This window comes from Colius striatus, chromosome 14 (genome assembly GCF_028858725.1).
Source record: "Colius striatus isolate bColStr4 chromosome 14, bColStr4.1.hap1, whole genome shotgun sequence".
NCBI lineage: Eukaryota > Metazoa > Chordata > Aves > Coliiformes > Coliidae > Colius > Colius striatus.
Window position 1 is genome coordinate 10,313,720 of NC_084772.1, and position 18,734 is coordinate 10,332,453.

Here is an 18,734-nt window from a genome sequence, read left to right on the forward strand (position 1 = left end):
TTTACTTATAGGAGAGAACATATTACACAAACCTTTGAGGAGCTGGTTTTGCATTGACAATGGCTTTGAGTGCCGCAGAAATGTGCTGCCTGAAAACAACCATCAGAGCACCAGTTTCTTGTAAAGTCTTACCATGTCTCCCAATTAGTTATGGAGATGCTATACATTCTCTTTTACTCTTATTAGCCATTCAAGCATTTATTTGTGCTTTAATTCTATAAGGGGAATCATACAGTATTTATACACACACTGTTTAGTGACAAACTCATTCTCTCAGTTTACTTATGTGTTCCATAAATTTCTTCACTCTGTCAGGATCAACAGCATTTGCCCAATAACCTTCTTTCTTGAAATGCGAACCAATTATTAGAGCGTTTGCATCCAAATAATTCCTCATGTTCTCCAGAGTCACTCCAGACCCAATCAGAACAGGAATCTTCACAGCATGTTTAACTTCTGAAGAGAAGAAAACCAAATTAGGGTGAAGGCTAATCTTTGAAACTCTAGCAAGACTCTAATTTGTGTAGTTTTACAAGAAGAAAGGCAGGAGAATATCAAGAAGCTCGTGATCAAAGTATTTCCTCATTCTACTACAGAATGAAACAACTTCTCTAGAAAAAAACCCCACCTTTAGCTCTCACCAGCTGTGAAGAAAAACCTCTCTTTTATTTAATTTTGCATTCAGTTATCATATGAAATGCCGCAGAAGAATATTCTTGGCCACATATCAGAGGATGGAAGATATAGAAGTTGAGGTTTGGTACCATACTTGTCCCCCTCATTCTCAAGCAACAAGACTTAAGTAGGATTAAGTTGAATTGGCTAGGAGAGAATGTACTGCATTTTACTATATGCCCTCATAACTTAATTTTTATTTCACATTCCTGGTAAGAAGAGATGTTTGATGCAGAAAGATTTTGCACAGCAGAACCAGACCTTTTTACTTACTGTGACCATTATCATCATACTTAGCAGCTCCACTGTGTGTGAGCTGCCACACGCACACAAAAGGAGCTACTGTTTACTACGGTGGTGCAGTAGCAACTTGTACACATCACAGGCAAATCAGGTCCAGTGCCCTGACTAAGGATTTACTGATGCTGGAGTGACCATGTGGGCTGCCAAGCCCCATCTTCTCAATTTCTCCCACCTCAAACAAATATTCACCTCCCAAATCCTTCCACAAAGTAATTAAAACATAGCTACAAGAATAAGATGTCATTCTTGTTTCCATTTGTTGTATCAGCTGAGATTCTTTTTTTGCAAGTCTGGTGAGATCATTACAGTGGCAGAACTATTCAGCAGAGCTGTGCTCATTACATTCTTCACTCATCAGTTTAAATCACAATAACGGTAGTTGGACTGGTGTGTATTTCTGCCAGGTCTCCTTGCTGAATTTATGCAACGTTGACAACTAGTAGAAGATCTTCGGAGAAAAAACACAAAGAGCCTTATTCACAGGGAATAGAAAAGAAACGTGCTCTCATGATAAATTTCAGAGACTTGGAAGCAGGAAAGCAAGCAGTGGTCATGTAGACTATATTGATAGCTCCAGTTGTTTACCAGAGAGAAAAAGACAGTACTGATAAAGACTACTACTCTTCCTATGGACAGTATTGATAAAGACTAGTTCTCTTTCTATAAATGGTGATGAAACAAAAAAGCCAATTATTTTTTCTATATGCAGTGTGTGTTACTTAACCATCTGAACTTTAACCTATCACCAAAAGGAGAAATAGACAAAATAACAAAACAGGTCTCAAAATATTACAGATCCACTCTATCTCTCATGCACACAGATGGATGTGTACCCATGGTTCGGGTGGTCATGCTCACTGTGATATACATGCATTCTGACAGACCTGACTCTGCACAAACTCATCTATGGCTCAGTTACTGCAGTTCATGTTCTTAAAAAAAAAACAAAAGAGGATGGCTGTTTTGACCATGGAAAAGTTTCCCAAAGATAAATAAAAGGTTATTACAGTATTTTCTGCAGGACTTGGATTAGTACTAGCTCTGGAAAAAAAACCCAAAAACATCCTGTTTCAAGAATTACTAAGCATTCTTCTCATGCTTTCATTTCAAACTGACCATCCTAAGAGTCACTCATGGGACAGAATGTAACATCATCCCTTGCTTAGAGAAATGTCGTGAGACATTATTTCTGACCTTTAAAAACATATAAATTGCCTTAATTGGTGGTAAGCTGATGTAAGATGGTTACAGCCTGAAGTAACTAGGCAAAGCATATATGCAACATATAAAAGTCTGCTTCAAAACACTGTTTAAATTAAGTTTCATTGGAAGCCTAACTTATTCATTATGCTTCCGGGAAGACTAATTATTTATCACCTCCCTATTTCACCGAAGAAAGGGGATCAACTAAAATGCTCTTGAATCTCTTTTTAGGTCACATGCCCTACCATTTTTCCATCTAGGAACAATAACTCCTTCTTACAAATGTTTTAACACAGAAATAAAACCATTCCACATAGTCCTTATTGAAAATTTTAAACAAATCAGATGCATCATGCATATATGATGAAAACTTCAGTTATTTCTATGCATATTTTATATTTGTGTAGTTATCCTGCTTACAACAAAATATTTTCAGTTTTTTATAGCACAATTACTGAACTCCTGTTCTAGAAAACTCAGAAATTTAGATAGTATCTATGTGCTCTCAGGAACATCCTCTGCTTTATGTAGATCCAAGTGTATAACTGAGGTGCTAGGACTGGCCACAGATTTGTGCAAAAGTGCTTCACTGCATTCCCAGAGGAATGACCTTCCTAGTCAATATTTGTTTTCACAAGTGCATAAGGCACAGTAGCAGGTAGTTGGTTGATAATAATTTCACATCAGCAGGAAAAACTCAGAGCCAAATAATGAAATAATAAATAAGTCATATGGGTTTAAGACAATAACTTAGCCCTCCTAGGCAAAAACACAGTGAAACCTGAGGCTGCTGTGAAACTGTAAAAAAATCCAAAGCTTTCCAAAGTAGCAAGGTATCCAACTCCTGCTGCGAGCCACACACGACACACGGAGTACACACACACCTCCCGTGCTGGAGATGTATTCAGATCGACAATGTGAAGAATGGCAATGGGAGTGCTCAGCCTGCAATTAGACTGGGTTACCTAATTAAGTATGCTACAGATGCTACTATTAAGTCATTTATAAGCACATCAAGGCCTAAAGTTGATTAGTAGAAGGTGATTTATCTATTGGCTGTATTAATACAAATTCTAACTTGAAAAAAAAATCAACAGCAGTGAGAGATGCTTTTGCATGGCAATGTTCTATCACTGTCAAGATGTCTCTAAACACAGAGCTTTGCTTTGAATCTCTCCTTTCCTGGCTTTCTTGTTCTGATTTTTTTGACACAAAGAGAAAAGGAGACGATTCTATGATGTTAAAGTAACAAAATCCTAAAGTTTACACAACTTGCACATTTCTCTTTCAGTAAACTGTAACTAGAGGGCACTGTGCTCTTTCTTGTGACAGTACATCTGCAGATATGTCTTTAATAAAATCAAGTGAAGTAGTGCTTGGTTGCAAAGCACAATGAAAGCATTTGAACTATGGTATGCACAAGTTACAAGAAATAAAGGCCAAATGCTTCTAGCTTGAAAACAATGACAAAGAGCAGCGTAAAAATAAGCACCACTGTGCCAATAACTTGCTCAACTGCTCTTCTTTAACAGCTTTTTCATATGCAGTTATCACTGTACCGTACACAACACTATGTTTATGGTAATGCTCCACTGTAACACAGTTTAATCTTTTAATTCAAAGGACTTTTTCTCTGTCATTAAATCTAGGGCTTACAAAAAGTACTGATCAGACTCACATCTTCTGTTTATCTGAGGGTAACGCAAAGGCAACAGCCTCTGTTTTGACCTAAATGTAACATCAAAAGGTGAGATGGTGAATCAGTCTTGATGCCCCTTTTATGAACAAAATAAGTAGATGACAGTCACAGCCAGCTTTTGGGTTTCACGATGTGCCCTGTCTTCCACCAGTTACTCAGTTGGGGTAATTTGGTTTGTTCAAACAGATAACTAGGCACTCATTATACAAAGATTTGGTCACTTAAAACACAGACTAGACGCAAAGCAGGTATTTCAGCAGTTACATCCAAAGAGAAAACCTGACAGACTGACAGATTCATACACTCCAACCAAGGAACATTTCACAATGTAGCTGAAACAGAAACAAACTTCTATAACCTCTTAAAGGACAATATGTTGTATTAATTAACTGTAATTCAAAATGCTCAGATGTAATTCCTGTTCCTTAATAACCTGAAGGTGATTTTTAAACTTTGTACTCTTGACCATTGATGTCCTGGTATGCCAGAGCCCTGCAACAAAGCCTGTCACCCTCTGTGAGGAGCAATGCTGGTGGTTGCCTATAAGAAGGGAGCGACACAAACTACAAATAAAACCCTGCTGAACACAGCTCTCTGGCTTGACAGGGAAACACTCATTTCCCACACCCCATCACAAATCAGTCAATTCAACACAAAGACACAAATGCAAAAACACTTCTATATTACTGCACAACAAAGCTGAAAAAAAGACATGACAAAAATCTCATCTGTCTCTTGGTTCTGCTTTCAAGGGATGCTTTGCAGTGTGATGAAAGGTGCCCAATTGTGTGTATCACCGTAATACAGCACTTCCAGGGCTGCATAAATTCGTGAAATGCAAAATTTCACTCCCATCAACACCAACTTTGTAGACTGTAGATTTGATTCCTTTTAAGATTCTGCTGACATAGATACGCCTCATTTGTTATTTCCTTATATCCTGGAATATTGATTTTTAAGTTATTCTCTTAACTGTTTTAAGCCAACATCCTCCTCTTAAAAGGGCCTGCCAACCTGCAAATGCCATGACCTAAGTAAAATAAACTCATGATCTGCAGGCTTTTGCTTTCATAGCACAAATGCAAGCACAAAATTAAAATGTGTACTTCATTAGAGCTGCCAACTCTGATTCATTTTGTTCTTTGGACTCAGAGAGAGAACAAGACAGAGACTGACATGTTTGTTCACATGAAAGTAAAGCAGTAGCCATGCTGCTGTCTGCTTGGAGTGCTGTGATAAACAAACTTTATGGACCTAGAGGCCAGGTTTTGCTCTCTGATGCAAGAAATCAACCGAGGTTGCACGTGCGTATGTGAAAGCAGAATTCAGCCTAAGATTTTGCCCCAAGACTCATCAAATCCTTTTAAAAATGTTACTTAATCTGTATGAAGAGTGATGGGGACATTAATTGCATGCAAGCATGGAGCTCCAGATTAACACAGTTTTACAATCTCTAAAATATGCTAAACTTTCAGGGTCATCTGTTCCATGTAACATTTCCAGTTTACTATACTAAACGACCAAGCTAATTCAAAAGCTCAGTGTTCACACCAAGGCATCATTTTCTTGTCAACATTGGTTGCTAAAGCATAGTTGTTTATAACCTATTATTTTGCAAAAAGTTTAATACGTATGAACTAAGAACCCATTTTGGCATGTTTAACATTCATTTTAGATACTGTTAAGTATGTACAATATAAACTCCTGAAAACATGGAATGATCACATGCTATTTAAATAGATGTTTGAGGCCCAGGTACCTATGGCAAGTAAAGCCTGTTTTACACCCTGATCAGCTAACAAAACAAATACAATATACTTCACACCGGAACTTCAAAACATGCTAAGTTAAAGCATATCAGCTTTAAAAACCTAAAGAAATACACATCCTACTCTATGTAGAGAGATCTTCAAATTCAAGCCATTAATCTAAATTAAAATTGCTGATGAAAATTAAATGCTCCCATGATGGAACTTTAATTGTAGTATAGGAGCAATTCAGTTTCATGAGGGCAGCCCAAACTTATGTCAATATAAAAAACATGAAGAATCACATTATGTTTTCATCAAGGCCAGAACTCATAGGTCAAATGAGTCTTCCTTCATAAAAAGTCCACACCATTCAGAAGGTATTTTGATGTAATATCTTTTTACCTACAATGAATTTGTTTTCTTTCTGCAAACCTTCTAAGCAATACTTTTCCTGGTATTACTATTTGGAATGTTGCCTTATTAAAACGTCCCTTTTCTTTCAGGACTGTCCTTTTCATTGTGAGAGATAAGAATGCTTAACTCTTCAACGCAAGGATTCATTGTTAGTTTTCTAATAAGGCTATAAGGTAGCTTTATATTCAGACTTTTTAGAAATGGAACAGTCATTTTTTTAAACATAAAAAAATTAAAGTGTGTGTAAAATGATTTAAGCCTCAGCATCATTCAGTATTATAAAAGCCTGAAAAAATCTTTTGTCCTGACAAGTTGTTTAAAAACACAGGCCAGCCGATCTGAACAGCATCTCAATCACGTTAGTTCTGCCCTATCAATCCAAACCCTATGGTGAGAGTTTCTTCTCTTTCCCTTAAGGAACTGCAGATATATAGATTTCTTTATCCGTGAATCCAGAAGCTGATTCAGTGACTGTTGCCTGACCTTCGTATGACAGCTCTCACCTTTCAGCGGGGATCGGCAGGCAGCCCGGTAGCAGTGCCGGTCAGAACCACCCCGTCAGCCAGGAAGAGCTGTGCAGCCGACGCTGTCTGGGCCACGCTGACATCTGCCGTCAGAGCATGAGCACTGTAAACAGCAGGAACATACCCTGTGGTTACTGTCAGCACACACATTTGTTATCCATCTTGCTGAATGTTTAGACTGTGTTTCTTCATCTTCCCCACTGTCAGAACAACCAAAGGCAGCCTTTGTGAGAGAGGGTAAGTGTCCTGTTTTAAATTGGGAAGGAACATGGCATTACGAACAAGAGGAAAAACCGCAACCTTTTCCATCAGGGAATCATAATTGATCCGTCTATTGCTCTGTCTCTGAAGAGTGATTGCTAAGTGTGAACTACCAAGTGTCAATTGAGACAGCTGCTTACACGTTGAGCACCTGGATTTCAGCACACACAGCTCTCCGACTTCGAGTGGGAGTTGTGGGTGTGCAGTCATTCATAAATCAGATTCTGTTGCCTAGAACAGAATTAACACTCCATTTCATGAAGTCCAGCTAACAGAAAGTACAGTTATTACCTATGATATAATCACAGGAATCATCTTACACAGCAGTAACAAACATCAATTACCCACAACCTAGCTTTTCAGCAGCAGTCTTTGATATATGGGTGACACACTTTGTGTGAGACCTGTAGCAATAGCAGCTTTTAATTTAAACTTCTAAACTTTGAAAGAATTCCAGCCATTGCTGCTTCAACAGCCAACTTCTTGTTTCCATTTAAGTAGAAAACAATGGCTGAGGCCACCATGTTGCACTCATAAGTAATGATGGAGTCAGCCTCTTTCCTGGATTAGCCTGGATGGACAACACTCTTGGGGAAGCCATGCTCTGCCTATATTCAAAGGCAGCATATGTATGCAGTTTTGCTCACAGCGTTGGATATAAAAGGAAAATTCCCGTTCTGCAGCTGGAGTAAGGTAGGTCTAAGTACTTAACATATACAATGAGGTTGAAAGAGTAGCAGGCATTCTAAAACTAGCATGTGAGAGTAGTTGTAAGACAAGCAGATTACAAAAATAATTTTTTCCCATTTAAAGAACAAGAGGCTGGCAGCTCTCAGTGGCAGGCATATTTTTCTACATTAAAAAACCGAAACAAGTCATTCAACGTTTCCTTCTCAGCTTGTGAATCTGCCTGAAATGAAACCTTCTTTTCCTTTTTTAAAAAGCAAACCGTTTGAACCACAGGAAATGACAATTCATGAATTATCAAGACAAAGAAAAAAAAAATCACATGATGCAATTAATTTTTACAAAAACATCTAATGCAATACCTTTTTATACAGGTTTTTTTAAATATACATCTATATATAAAGAAATCATTAAAAAGAAACCACTTTGCAAAGACCTCAAAAACTTAATTTGACCATGCTGCACTGTTTCCTTTCTATTTTGAAATTTACTACCTGTTTGTAAGGTATTTAAGATCTTCCAGACTTGGTTATTCTCATGATTACCCACCTACAACACACAAACATTTTAATTAGGTTATTTAGCATGTATAATACATAACACTTGAGCGGTTCTTCTGGGGGAAAAAGAAATAGAGTGACATCTAAATAGCTGAAAGTACCATGTGACAGTTATGATAAAGTATGAGCAGAAAAGAAACTGGATTCATCTGTCATAAGTTCCTTCTGTTTGATAATCATAGAACATAATCCCTACATAGACAGCACTGACTTAAGTAGAAGAAACCAGTATTATTAGCAGGAAGGAGAAAAAAAGATAATAGCTTTTTAAAATGTCAAAATATTATGATTTGGATGGTTTTATATGGCAACTGCTTGCATAACTAAAAATAACCCTGAATGCCAACCCTCCAGAAACAAAGTTTCTCTACACATAATAAGCATATAGAAAAGCATGCAAAATATCACTTAATATCAGATGCAAAAGTTTTATAGATTGCAGTTACAAATCCTGAAGGTTAAACAGCTGCAAACTTCACAGCAACCTGCAACTTACAGGTGCAAATTTATTTTTAAACATATCCCCTAACAATGCTGCAAGATCCTGTTTGAACAATAGAGTTCTCCCTATATTCATTAACTCTTCTGACATTAAATAGGCATTAAAATAATCAGAAAATGGAGAAAAGTAAAAGTTAATGATATTAATATTTCTATACATATTATGTAAATAAACATAAATGGTGTTTACCTATGTTTCTTTTTTATATCAGCAAAAATCTGAATGTTTTCTGCTCCAACTTGTTTTCTGTATCGTAGCAGGTTACCTGCACAGGCATTGATAATCCCTTCATCAGCAACATGAGAAAACACAAACCCTTCAGCCCGGATAAAATTAAGACCTAAAAAAAAAAAAAATTAGCATTATCTTGGCTAAAACTGAAGACTGAAAACCAGAAGTATCAAAACCAAATAAAGCCTTACCATGCTGCCCCTCTGATTTGAACCCAACACGAGATGTTTTGTATGCTCTAGGACTAACCAACCTTGTTTTTCCACATATTTAAGCTTTACATTATTTTTTTTTTCAGACACATTCTCTCCAACTTCTTCTTTTCATCTTACTGCCATCTCTCTCATACAGCCCACCAGTGTTCTCCCAATCCTCACAGCTCCTCCTTTTCTTTCTCAGCCCCTGTGTTTGTTCCCACATGGCTCAGAAAAGGAGGCTGTGCACCCTGCCCTGCCTCTTGCCACGATGTGCCAGTGGGCACGTGCTGACAGAGGAGCAGGTAGGCCAAACACAGCTTCTCTGCCCTAACAACGTATCTTGTCTCCAAATACAGTCATTAACTTGGGCTTCTCCCCTGTTTCCAGATACTCTTTCATTATGTTATTTCTTTCCTAACATCTGTTCCCCTGTTAAATATGCCTGAAGTGTAAGAGGGCAAAAAGCATCAAGGACATGGACACAGACTGAAGAGTAGCACTGAGACTTTTTCTTTAGGAAATCAGGCAAGAAAACACATCCTGTGACACATTGTATACAACCTTTTGACTCTCCACCTGAAGGTAGCCTGTGTCTTCTACACAGCATCACATCAACAAATTACTTCTGGAGCTGTGCCAAAGGTACAAAAAAATTAGGTTTCGGAAGAGTTAAACATTTTCCACTCTACTCTCAACTTACTCTGACCATGGCTCAGCAATATGTTTTCCATCATATTCATTCATTGCTTACTCTAAGAAGGTTTTGTGGGATGGATACTCAAGACGAAGATTACAAATAGCAATGACTTCACACAGGCCATTCATCTACTCTAAGGGACCCCCTACACAGCCTTGAAGTATCTCTGTGTTGAAACACTGAAGCCTTGGGTAACACAGTAATAAGCCCACAACTGTGAGACACAAGATTGAATTCTGACTCCCTTATCGTATTCCCCTCTTTTCTCCAGTCTTTCATAGCCTGTAAGTTTATTTCACCTGTCACTTAAGATGTGTGTAAAAGCTCTGCACTCATCTTGTGCAGCTTTTGCTGTTTTCCCAGTCTGCTTTAGAGGTGTCTTCGAAGGCCTTCTGAAGCTCAGCTGCTGCTCCAGCTTTGGAGTCAGCTGCATGTTTAATTAGAGCTGACATCATACAAAGAAAACCAATGTGTGTGAAAGCAGCCATCAAAAATGCAATCCCACCCACCAAAGAATTTCTTAGGCAACAGAGGCCTCACCTTAGCACATTCCAAGTATAAACATAAAAGATCTTTTAAAAGTATTTACCAAATTACAAGGTGCTAGTTTATTTTAAAATTTCAGTTTCATTCCAAAAGCCCTAAAGTTGCAGAAACATCAGCTTATGCCTGATAGAGAAGAGCCTGTATCGCTTAGCAACACAGACTCCAGCTAACAAGAAACATCACAGATGGATGCCAAATCAAATGCAAGCTGTCCTGTGCCTTGAGATTAGTGGGCGAAAAGCATGGAGTGCTCTCAGGATCCGAAGACAGAAGTGTGCCACAAGTGCAGTTACAGATGCTAGTATGCATTGGGTAATAAATACAGTGCAAATAGATAGACTGAGATTTCTGCATCTAGGAACAAAGGCTATAGGTTCTGTTTGTATCACCCAATTTTATAGTAAAATTCTGAGTTAAATAAGAAAAAAATACTTTTCTAAACATAAGACCATTGATGACTCTAGAGATACATTTTCACAGCAATCATCGTGTCTAACTCAAGACAATGGCTATTTATTTCCTTTATTGAAGTCACTGCTTACGTGTTGTTTGTTGATATTTGGTTTATGTTTTCGTAACTTCGTAATTTAAGACTTCCTGCCAAACATTAGGACTGTACTGAATAGAACAAGGCTGCATGCTCTATCTGGTTTTTAGGGGCTAGGAAAAATACAAATTTTAACCAAGTGTTAACAGGTGCGGGCACCAAATCATTACCCTTTTGTTTTATGAAGCCATAATAAAATTCTGCTAATGAATTCATTTTTACGCTCATAAAATTGTGAGAGTTATACTATTGCTTACTTTCACATTTGGCAAGTAATAACTGTTGAATAGTTAATAGGCAGTCCCATTTCTGACTTATATGGAAACAAAAATATTTTGCAATCTCACTAGAAAAACAAGAACAGGAGATTTCCAGTGAAACCTAATAAAAAGAACTTTAGCACTATGTTAAGAACATGCAATCAAGCGATGAGCCACTGCTGGGCCTCCTTAAGGAACAGGGATTTGCCTCTTTTTCAAAAGTTAGTGTTATAAAACACCTTTACCTAAACAGCTGTGAAGGTCTAGCAATTGTAGAAAAAAAACCCCAAAGGTTTTCTTTCCTTCCCTTGATAGTTTATGATAAAAAGGAAAAAAAGGAGAGACTTAAACACTTCTTTTCCTGGATGAGGAAACATTGCAAGACTGAGTTAATGGTAGAAATAGTACTTCTACTTTACCCATCTTAAATGCCACCAATGTACATATCATCATATTTTAACACTCCAACACAGCAAACTGCATGTATCCATTGAGAAGCCCTTTCTCAAGTATGTTATTTCCTTCGGGCATAAAGGCAAAAAGATCTGGGAGCTAGGATTTACTGCTTTCATGGAAATGGGACATGGCCTCTGCAAGGCTGGTTGTTGGTGAATTTTGGACTTCAGGTAAACATCTTTTCCTTTACACAAAGGTAGGATACTGCAAGTTAACTTTACTGGTTGTATTTGGTTTATATGTGCAGGAAATCCTGGCTCCCAGTTCCTCTTGCCTTCCTAATTAAAAAAGATTCTGAAAGACCAATCTTGTGCTGAAAATGAAAACTCAGGAGTAACAACTTTGCTTGCTACTGACACTAGAGGCATACAGTTTCGATGCTGAAAAGACCCTTTACTACTCAGGACATTGTCTTGCAGCAGCTCCTTCCAAGCTCAGAATGAACTGCAGGTCTGGGAGAAGCATCTCCCGCTGAGCCCCTAGCAGTGTGCAGTGCTTGCTGCCTTGCTACACAGCGCCTGCAGATGTTCCCAAGGCATGCACACAGGCTGCAGTTCTCAGCTTAGCTGCCTCTCCCTCAGCACAGCATCAATATACCAGCAGTAGAAAAGAAAAACAAAGCAGTATACAATTCTGCCCAATTCTATCCCACCTTAAACAGGATTGTGGGCTGTAGCAAGTGAATTCCCATGCAAGATATCTCTGCTGGTGGGTGAGGGAAAAGAACGGTCTCAGACAGCAAAGCTGTATTTATAAAAGACGTGGAGATATCTGGATACCTGGGATATCTTCTGATAGGAAGCCTTACTAATCAGCTGCCAACTGTGTCATTATCATTGATGAAGACTAATTCAGAAATTGTATTTCAGTAACATGAACCTTAAAGGAAAAAAAGGCAGTTTCACAGTCAGGCAGAGGTGCAGTTAGACTACATGATTATTTTAAGTCCTTTCCAACTGAACTATTCCATTCTAAATTTATGAGATGAGAAAAGATAAACTTTAACATTCAATCTGAATTAGGGCTTGGTTTTTCACAGGCTCACCCTGCTGCAGGGAAACTGCACTTGACAGCAGACACTACAGTCCTTGTCCTCAGGCACCCAGACTGAAGCTCTGACCAGAACACACAAGCATAACTTGCTTCTGGTCCATGTGCTCAGGTTTTCCACCCCGTGGAATCAAGATATAGCGGTATAATATCAGAAGAGTTCCTGTGCATCACTACCGGGATTCAGCTACTGGGGACTGTTTCATGCCTCAAAGATCAGCAGAAGGCCAGGACAATATTCTGCAAGGGCAATTCTTCTTGAAATCCTTCTTTTCACCACTAACTTTGTCTACATTGGGTTAATGATGGACCAGTTATTTATTTCTTCTCAATCACTGTTCTATGTGGGAAAGGAGAGCATGCAGAATGTGCAAAATAATAAATCATAAGGAGAGTATCATCGGCATATAGGCTCTGCATCTCCTCTACAAAGACCCAGACTGATAGATTAAAGCCAAGCAGAAAACCTCACTAATGCAAGGCAAAACACAAATAGCAGCTTTGGGGCAACTCCTTTAGACACAACAGTCCTCTCCAACATGACTAATGCTTCATAATTAGCCGACTTTCAGTAACAGTAAAACCATGCAATTTGGAAGCCGATCAACAACATAAACAGATGAAATTAACACAATGGTTAACTTCAGGAAACAAGACACACTGATAAATAACAAAAAACAAACACTAAGCCTAAATCTGCCCCAGCCTTCATGAATATATTGTAGACATTCCTGAGAACTACAGAATCCCAGAATGGTAGGGGTTAAATGGGACCTCTAGAGATCATCTAGTCCAACCCCCCTGCTAAAGCAGGTCCACCTAGATCAGGTCACACAGAAACGCACCCAGGCAGGTGAGCATTGAGAAAAGTTAATCGATAGTATTTGCTAAACAAAATTAATTCAGGGAGCATTTGTATTTCTATCTTGTCTATAAATGCTCACAGAACCTGCTTACACACATCATTCTGTTTTAACCTCAGCCAGATATAGTTAATTAAAACAGAAATGACAAACAGGAAATTATACACCTCTAAAAACACACACAATATACCGGTTAATAATGAACCAATAGAAAAACTGAAGTTTTCAGTGGAAAACTGAAGCAAGCAAACTCTGACTTGCTTCTCCACAGAGAACATTTTAGGAAAGAAGAAAGATACTACAGTCTTTGGAGGATGTCATTAAAATGAAGTATTAAGAAGGACTGTTTTTCTGAGAATACATATTTGACATTAAGATGGCTTCCAGTCAAAAATATAAATACAAAACTGTACTATTCTGTATTGTTTCTATGTTCTGTGTTCTACAGTTCCTTAGGGACACTGCTGTATTTTAAACTAAAATGCCTACATTAGAAGAGTATAGAAACTGAGTAACAGAGAACTTAATATCAAGCAAGGTGTGACATGAATCTCTCCCATTATTTGTATCTACAATGATGATAATTTTTGGGTGGCTAATGCTGCCATACCTGCCCTTAGGAACAGGGGGAAATGTAGCAGCTTTCAACACATCTTCCTGAAATCAAAATTGAAAGCAAAACATCAGACACAAGGACACTGGCTTGTGGTACAAACTGAGGGGCAAAATGGCCTTGGACAACCACCTCCTTCAGCCCCATGCAAGACCTGTCAGTGCGCCAAACCAAAAGCATTCTGCACTGGTAGCAGTCTATTACAGGTGTAACAGTCTGCAATTACCTTTTGGAGCTGGGAGAATGTTGGCAGCAATTGTTTTGGCTCAATGTTTAGTTTTTTGATAACATGAGGAACTGCTTGTTTCTGTCAGAAAAGTGGAGACACGGTGGGTCTCTTTTTCTTTCTGATACCCTGCTACTTTCTTCCTGCTGCCCCATACCTTCACTGAAGCACCCAGCACAAACACGTTTGAGGCATTCCTTCCTTAAGTACCTAACTTAATAAATGTTTCCTAAAGAACCTAAATAAGTAAATAAATAAATCTCAACCTTCTCAGATGCCACATCCCCTGATTTATTAGTTATTTCTGTTATTTTCAGATCTATACAATACTTTGTCAATATGCTAAGAAAATTCAGTAATTTTATCTGTTACTATTTGGCTATCCACAACATGTTTATTAGCATAACCACACGGTGCTGATGTTGAGCTCCTAGTCACACTGTAAACCTGTTGACATTTTTTCCCTCTTTAAAAAATAAAATCATCACTTTTACCTAGAGACCACATAGAATTTCCCTGTGCAGCTCTCTTCAGAACAGTTATTTCTACTAAAGATAGGAATTTCCACAGGGAAAAGGAAATGACTGCATAGTAGCAGGAGATGCTACCTATGCTTTTTAGCTAAAATACCCTCAGCAAGTATTTTGTGTAGTGAGAGCACACAAGGCTTGCTTTATTAATAACCACCTATTAAAATTATATTGACAAAGTCACTACTAAGTTGCTACAGAAAAACTACTCAAAGATTTGCTACCTACAGAGCAGCACTCCCTTTACTATGTTTTTACCTAAAGTGATTTTTTCTTTTTGCTTTCCTGTTCAGTGAACTTGAGACAATCATTTTGAGAGATGTGAGATGAAATGCATTAAACACCAGCCCTTCCTAGCTGGTGTTCTCTAGTTATAGAGCAAATAGTGCAGAACAGTAGTAGAGTTGAGCAAAACCCAAATCCTATAGGAATTCTCTCCCTCATTAATAATTGGTGAGAAGAAAGAGAAATACGTTGTTCCCACTCTATGTCCCTTATTTAGTGATCAATTTTGCTTCTAAAAGGATGTATAACTCATTAACAGTTTGACTATTGCTTTTAAAAATAAGATGTGTAAATATTTTTGCAAATGCCTATGTAGCTCAAGTATCTTACATCCATACAATCTCTAAAAATTAAACATGGGTTCTGTCAGCATTTTTATTTTAGGTTTTCATATAGGTTCTACTGCAGCAATAAAAGTTAGATTTTGTCAGTTTGTCAAGTAGCCACATACCTCAAAAATCACAGCTTCTGGTTCTAAAGTACTCAAAAGAAATCTGAGTTCAAAACATATCTACTAAGAATTCCTCCAAGAAAAAAAGGAATTTGAGGCTTTTAGAACATATCCAATATAATTAAAACTGCCACTGCAGATAAGTTAGTCTCCATTATTTTACCTAAATTATGGTTTTTGATTTACACCAGAATCCTTTCATTTTGCATTCTTAGGAAATTCTGCCTGTTTGTAAAACCCGTACATCCGAAAATGTGCCATCTTACTGTAACCACATATGCAATTTGGGCAAAAACAGGCATTAACCCTCAATTTATGAAGTATTTAGGAAGTACAAGCATTCAATATTAAACCAGTCTCCATCTGTAAGTCATGGAATGTTACATATGAAAAACTACAATTGCTCCAGCAAGCAGTAGGAGTAGAAAGGTTAGCAAGTCTAGGACTCATGCAATAAAGACAGATTAATTTATATTTAATTCCCCCAAATGCAATTTAATTTCAAGTAGTTTGGCTAGCTGTACACTCCATTTTTTATTATTATATAAAAAGCTTCATTCCATCCATTCATTAAAAAAAGGCAATGAAAACTTAGTTTTAATGGATAACAGTAGTAGCAACAACATATAATTAGATGCTGAAACAGTATGCTTAACCACAGTGGGTTAAATTGATCCTCAAATAGAATTTAACTGAAGTAAATAGAGTTACACCAAAGGTGGCTTTTAGACATGAGTAGGTTTAAACTAATCATTATATTTAGACAGGTTTCACCTAGAAAGCTGCAGCAATGGCCTTGGGATTTTTAGCTGCCTCCAACTGAAACAGTGTGCTAGTATCATCTATTATAATCAAGGAGGCATCTTTCTCAAAATCTAATTTCTGCTTTTTCAGGGTACAGTGAGCTTTTCATGTCTCATTTTTCATGGTATCTATGTTAGTACAATGCACAATTTGCAGAGAGCAAATGCCATAGCAAACAACAGTAATAACTGATGAGTCATTTCTATTACCTGCAGCAAGAGCAACTGCTATCGCCTGTTGATTTGCAGCACACAGGATCTGGACACCCAGCATGAGATGGGGGCATGTTTGTTTCACTGCAGCACTAATGACTGTCATTGCTGCAGTTACTTCAGGCCCAGGACACACGGTGTAAGGAAGATCATGCATGTTTTCTACTATCAAGCCATCCTGTGGAGATTATTATAAAGAAAAATAATTAAACTTGGAAAAAAAGGAACTTAAAAAACATGGTTAGTTTACCATTACTCTGTTTTGTATTAAAAGTCACGTGAGTTTAAAGGTTTTCCTTCAAAGGAAGGATTATCTACAGTATATTGTGTCAATATATACAACCACTTATAAAAGAGCTTTCATCAACAGCATGGTATTTGCCAGGAAATCATGAAGAGAAATAAATGTGACTTTAATTATACATTCATCAATTTGGTTTCCTTTGATCCATCCTAAAAAGTGAACTATAGGCAAACGAGTTAAATCTTATACCTCATTAAAAATAGTGTAAAGTCAAACCTCAATTATCCAAGTGGAATATAGCATATTGAGTATGTTTGGATAATAGAGGATTTAGAGATAACCAAGGCAGTTTTCAATTCAATTAATGTTCAGAAAATAAGTGTTATTTTGGATAAATAAAAGAATTTTCTGTTTGACTATTACTGTGCCTATTTGCAGTGTGCTTAATACCATAGTATTAACTATTGATATTTCTCCCATTCCAGATTCAGAATTACTTGAAGGAAGATATTGCTATTTATTATCTACTGTATCTTTCATTCCACACAGACATACTCCTAGCAAACAACGGATTGATGATAAAATACTCTGCTGATACAATTTGTGCAATTTATTGAAAATCTTTGTATGTTATATACCTCGTATTTTCCCAATCATTTTATAGCATATAGCAAAAAGTTTTCAACAACTGCAAATCATATACAACTTTCGTCAAAGACTAATAACAAAAAGTATAGCCTTGAAACATAATTCAAGCCTCATTTTTGCATCTACAGTGAGAATGTTTTAAGAAGATAGGAATGTCCTACCTCCTTCAATCTAAAAATACAAAAAGCTTAATAGACAAATTAAGTGTATATATAGAAAATAAGTTATGCTCTCTCTGGAGTTTTACTACACATCTTAAACCTTTAAAATGAAAACTTTCTATTTCAAAGATGCTGTAACTAAACCAGAATAGAAAGAACATTTCGAGGGAAAAAATTACAAATAGAGATTAAACAAAGAAATTTCATTAATAATAATGTAGAGAATAAGGAAGGGGGGGAAAAAAGGGTTTCCTTTAAAAAAATCTTTCATATGGAATGCTTCTTCAATCTTTGCTGTAGCGCAGAAGCTCTTTTGGCAGTAAAAGGTAAGACAGTATATAAATGCAGTAAGCATTTAATGGCTGAATGACAGGCTAAGCCACAGACATCATAAATGAACACCCAACATGGAGGATGCAGAAAACTTAAAACAGAAATAATCCAGTGGAACAATATGGTCACTCCAAGCACAACTCACATATGTCCAGTGTACCAGCATACAGCTGCCTTTACCTGACTTATGGCTGAGTATTTAAATACACAAAGTAAATGCTACCTTAAAAATAAAATGATAACAACCTATTAATGAAAAAAGTGATTCAATGTTATGAGTACTCAACATTAGACCTACACACTATTTGGCACCATTTATCAGTGTATTTAATGACAGAGTTCCAATGCAAGAATTTCAATCCAAGAAAACCTCAAGTAGGCAAAGGAAAAATAAATATGACAGCTACCCAAAATATCTGTCCTTGGTTTTGTTCCTACATCCCATTCACTGTATAATTGAGTGTCCTCATTTCTCTACCTGTGATGGGAGGCAGCCATATGACAAAGATGACTACTAGTTCTCAGAAAACTCACAAGATTTACAGAAATTAAAAATAAAATCATGAACTTAGTTGGTTTCTCTGGAATGAGATGAGGACTATTCCAACAAACTTGAACTGACCAAATAGTCTTGCACCTGAGGTACAACTACCAAATCCTCTGTAGTACCAATAGGAAGAAAAATCCCTTAGCCTTTTGTCCTCTGTACACATAAATACATTTGGGGTCAGTCTAAGCAAAGATGCAATGTTGGTCAGCAGTACTATCTGGCAAAAGGATTAACACACAACCATAATATTT

General features: G+C 37.2%; 2 protein-coding genes across 2 annotated transcripts in view; both read right to left on the reverse strand.

The window, feature by feature from the left end:
* The window catches only part of C14H19orf12 (chromosome 14 C19orf12 homolog), a 34,333-nt gene extending 27,699 nt beyond the window's left edge, over positions 1 to 6,634 (reverse strand). The window contains exon 1 of the mRNA XM_062007233.1: positions 6,549 to 6,634. The gene's annotated coding sequence lies outside the window, so the exon portion shown is untranslated. The remainder of the gene's footprint in view (positions 1 to 6,548) is intronic.
* Positions 1 to 18,734, reverse strand: part of LOC104563245 (uncharacterized protein F13E9.13, mitochondrial) — a 25,710-nt gene continuing 6,976 nt past the window's right edge. The window contains 5 exon segments of the mRNA XM_062007234.1: positions 1 to 456; positions 659 to 662; positions 6,549 to 6,672; positions 8,769 to 8,919; positions 16,545 to 16,725. Of these exon segments, the coding sequence (XP_061863218.1) occupies positions 266 to 456; positions 659 to 662; positions 6,549 to 6,672; positions 8,769 to 8,919; positions 16,545 to 16,725 (651 nt within the window). The 3' untranslated portion in view covers positions 1 to 265.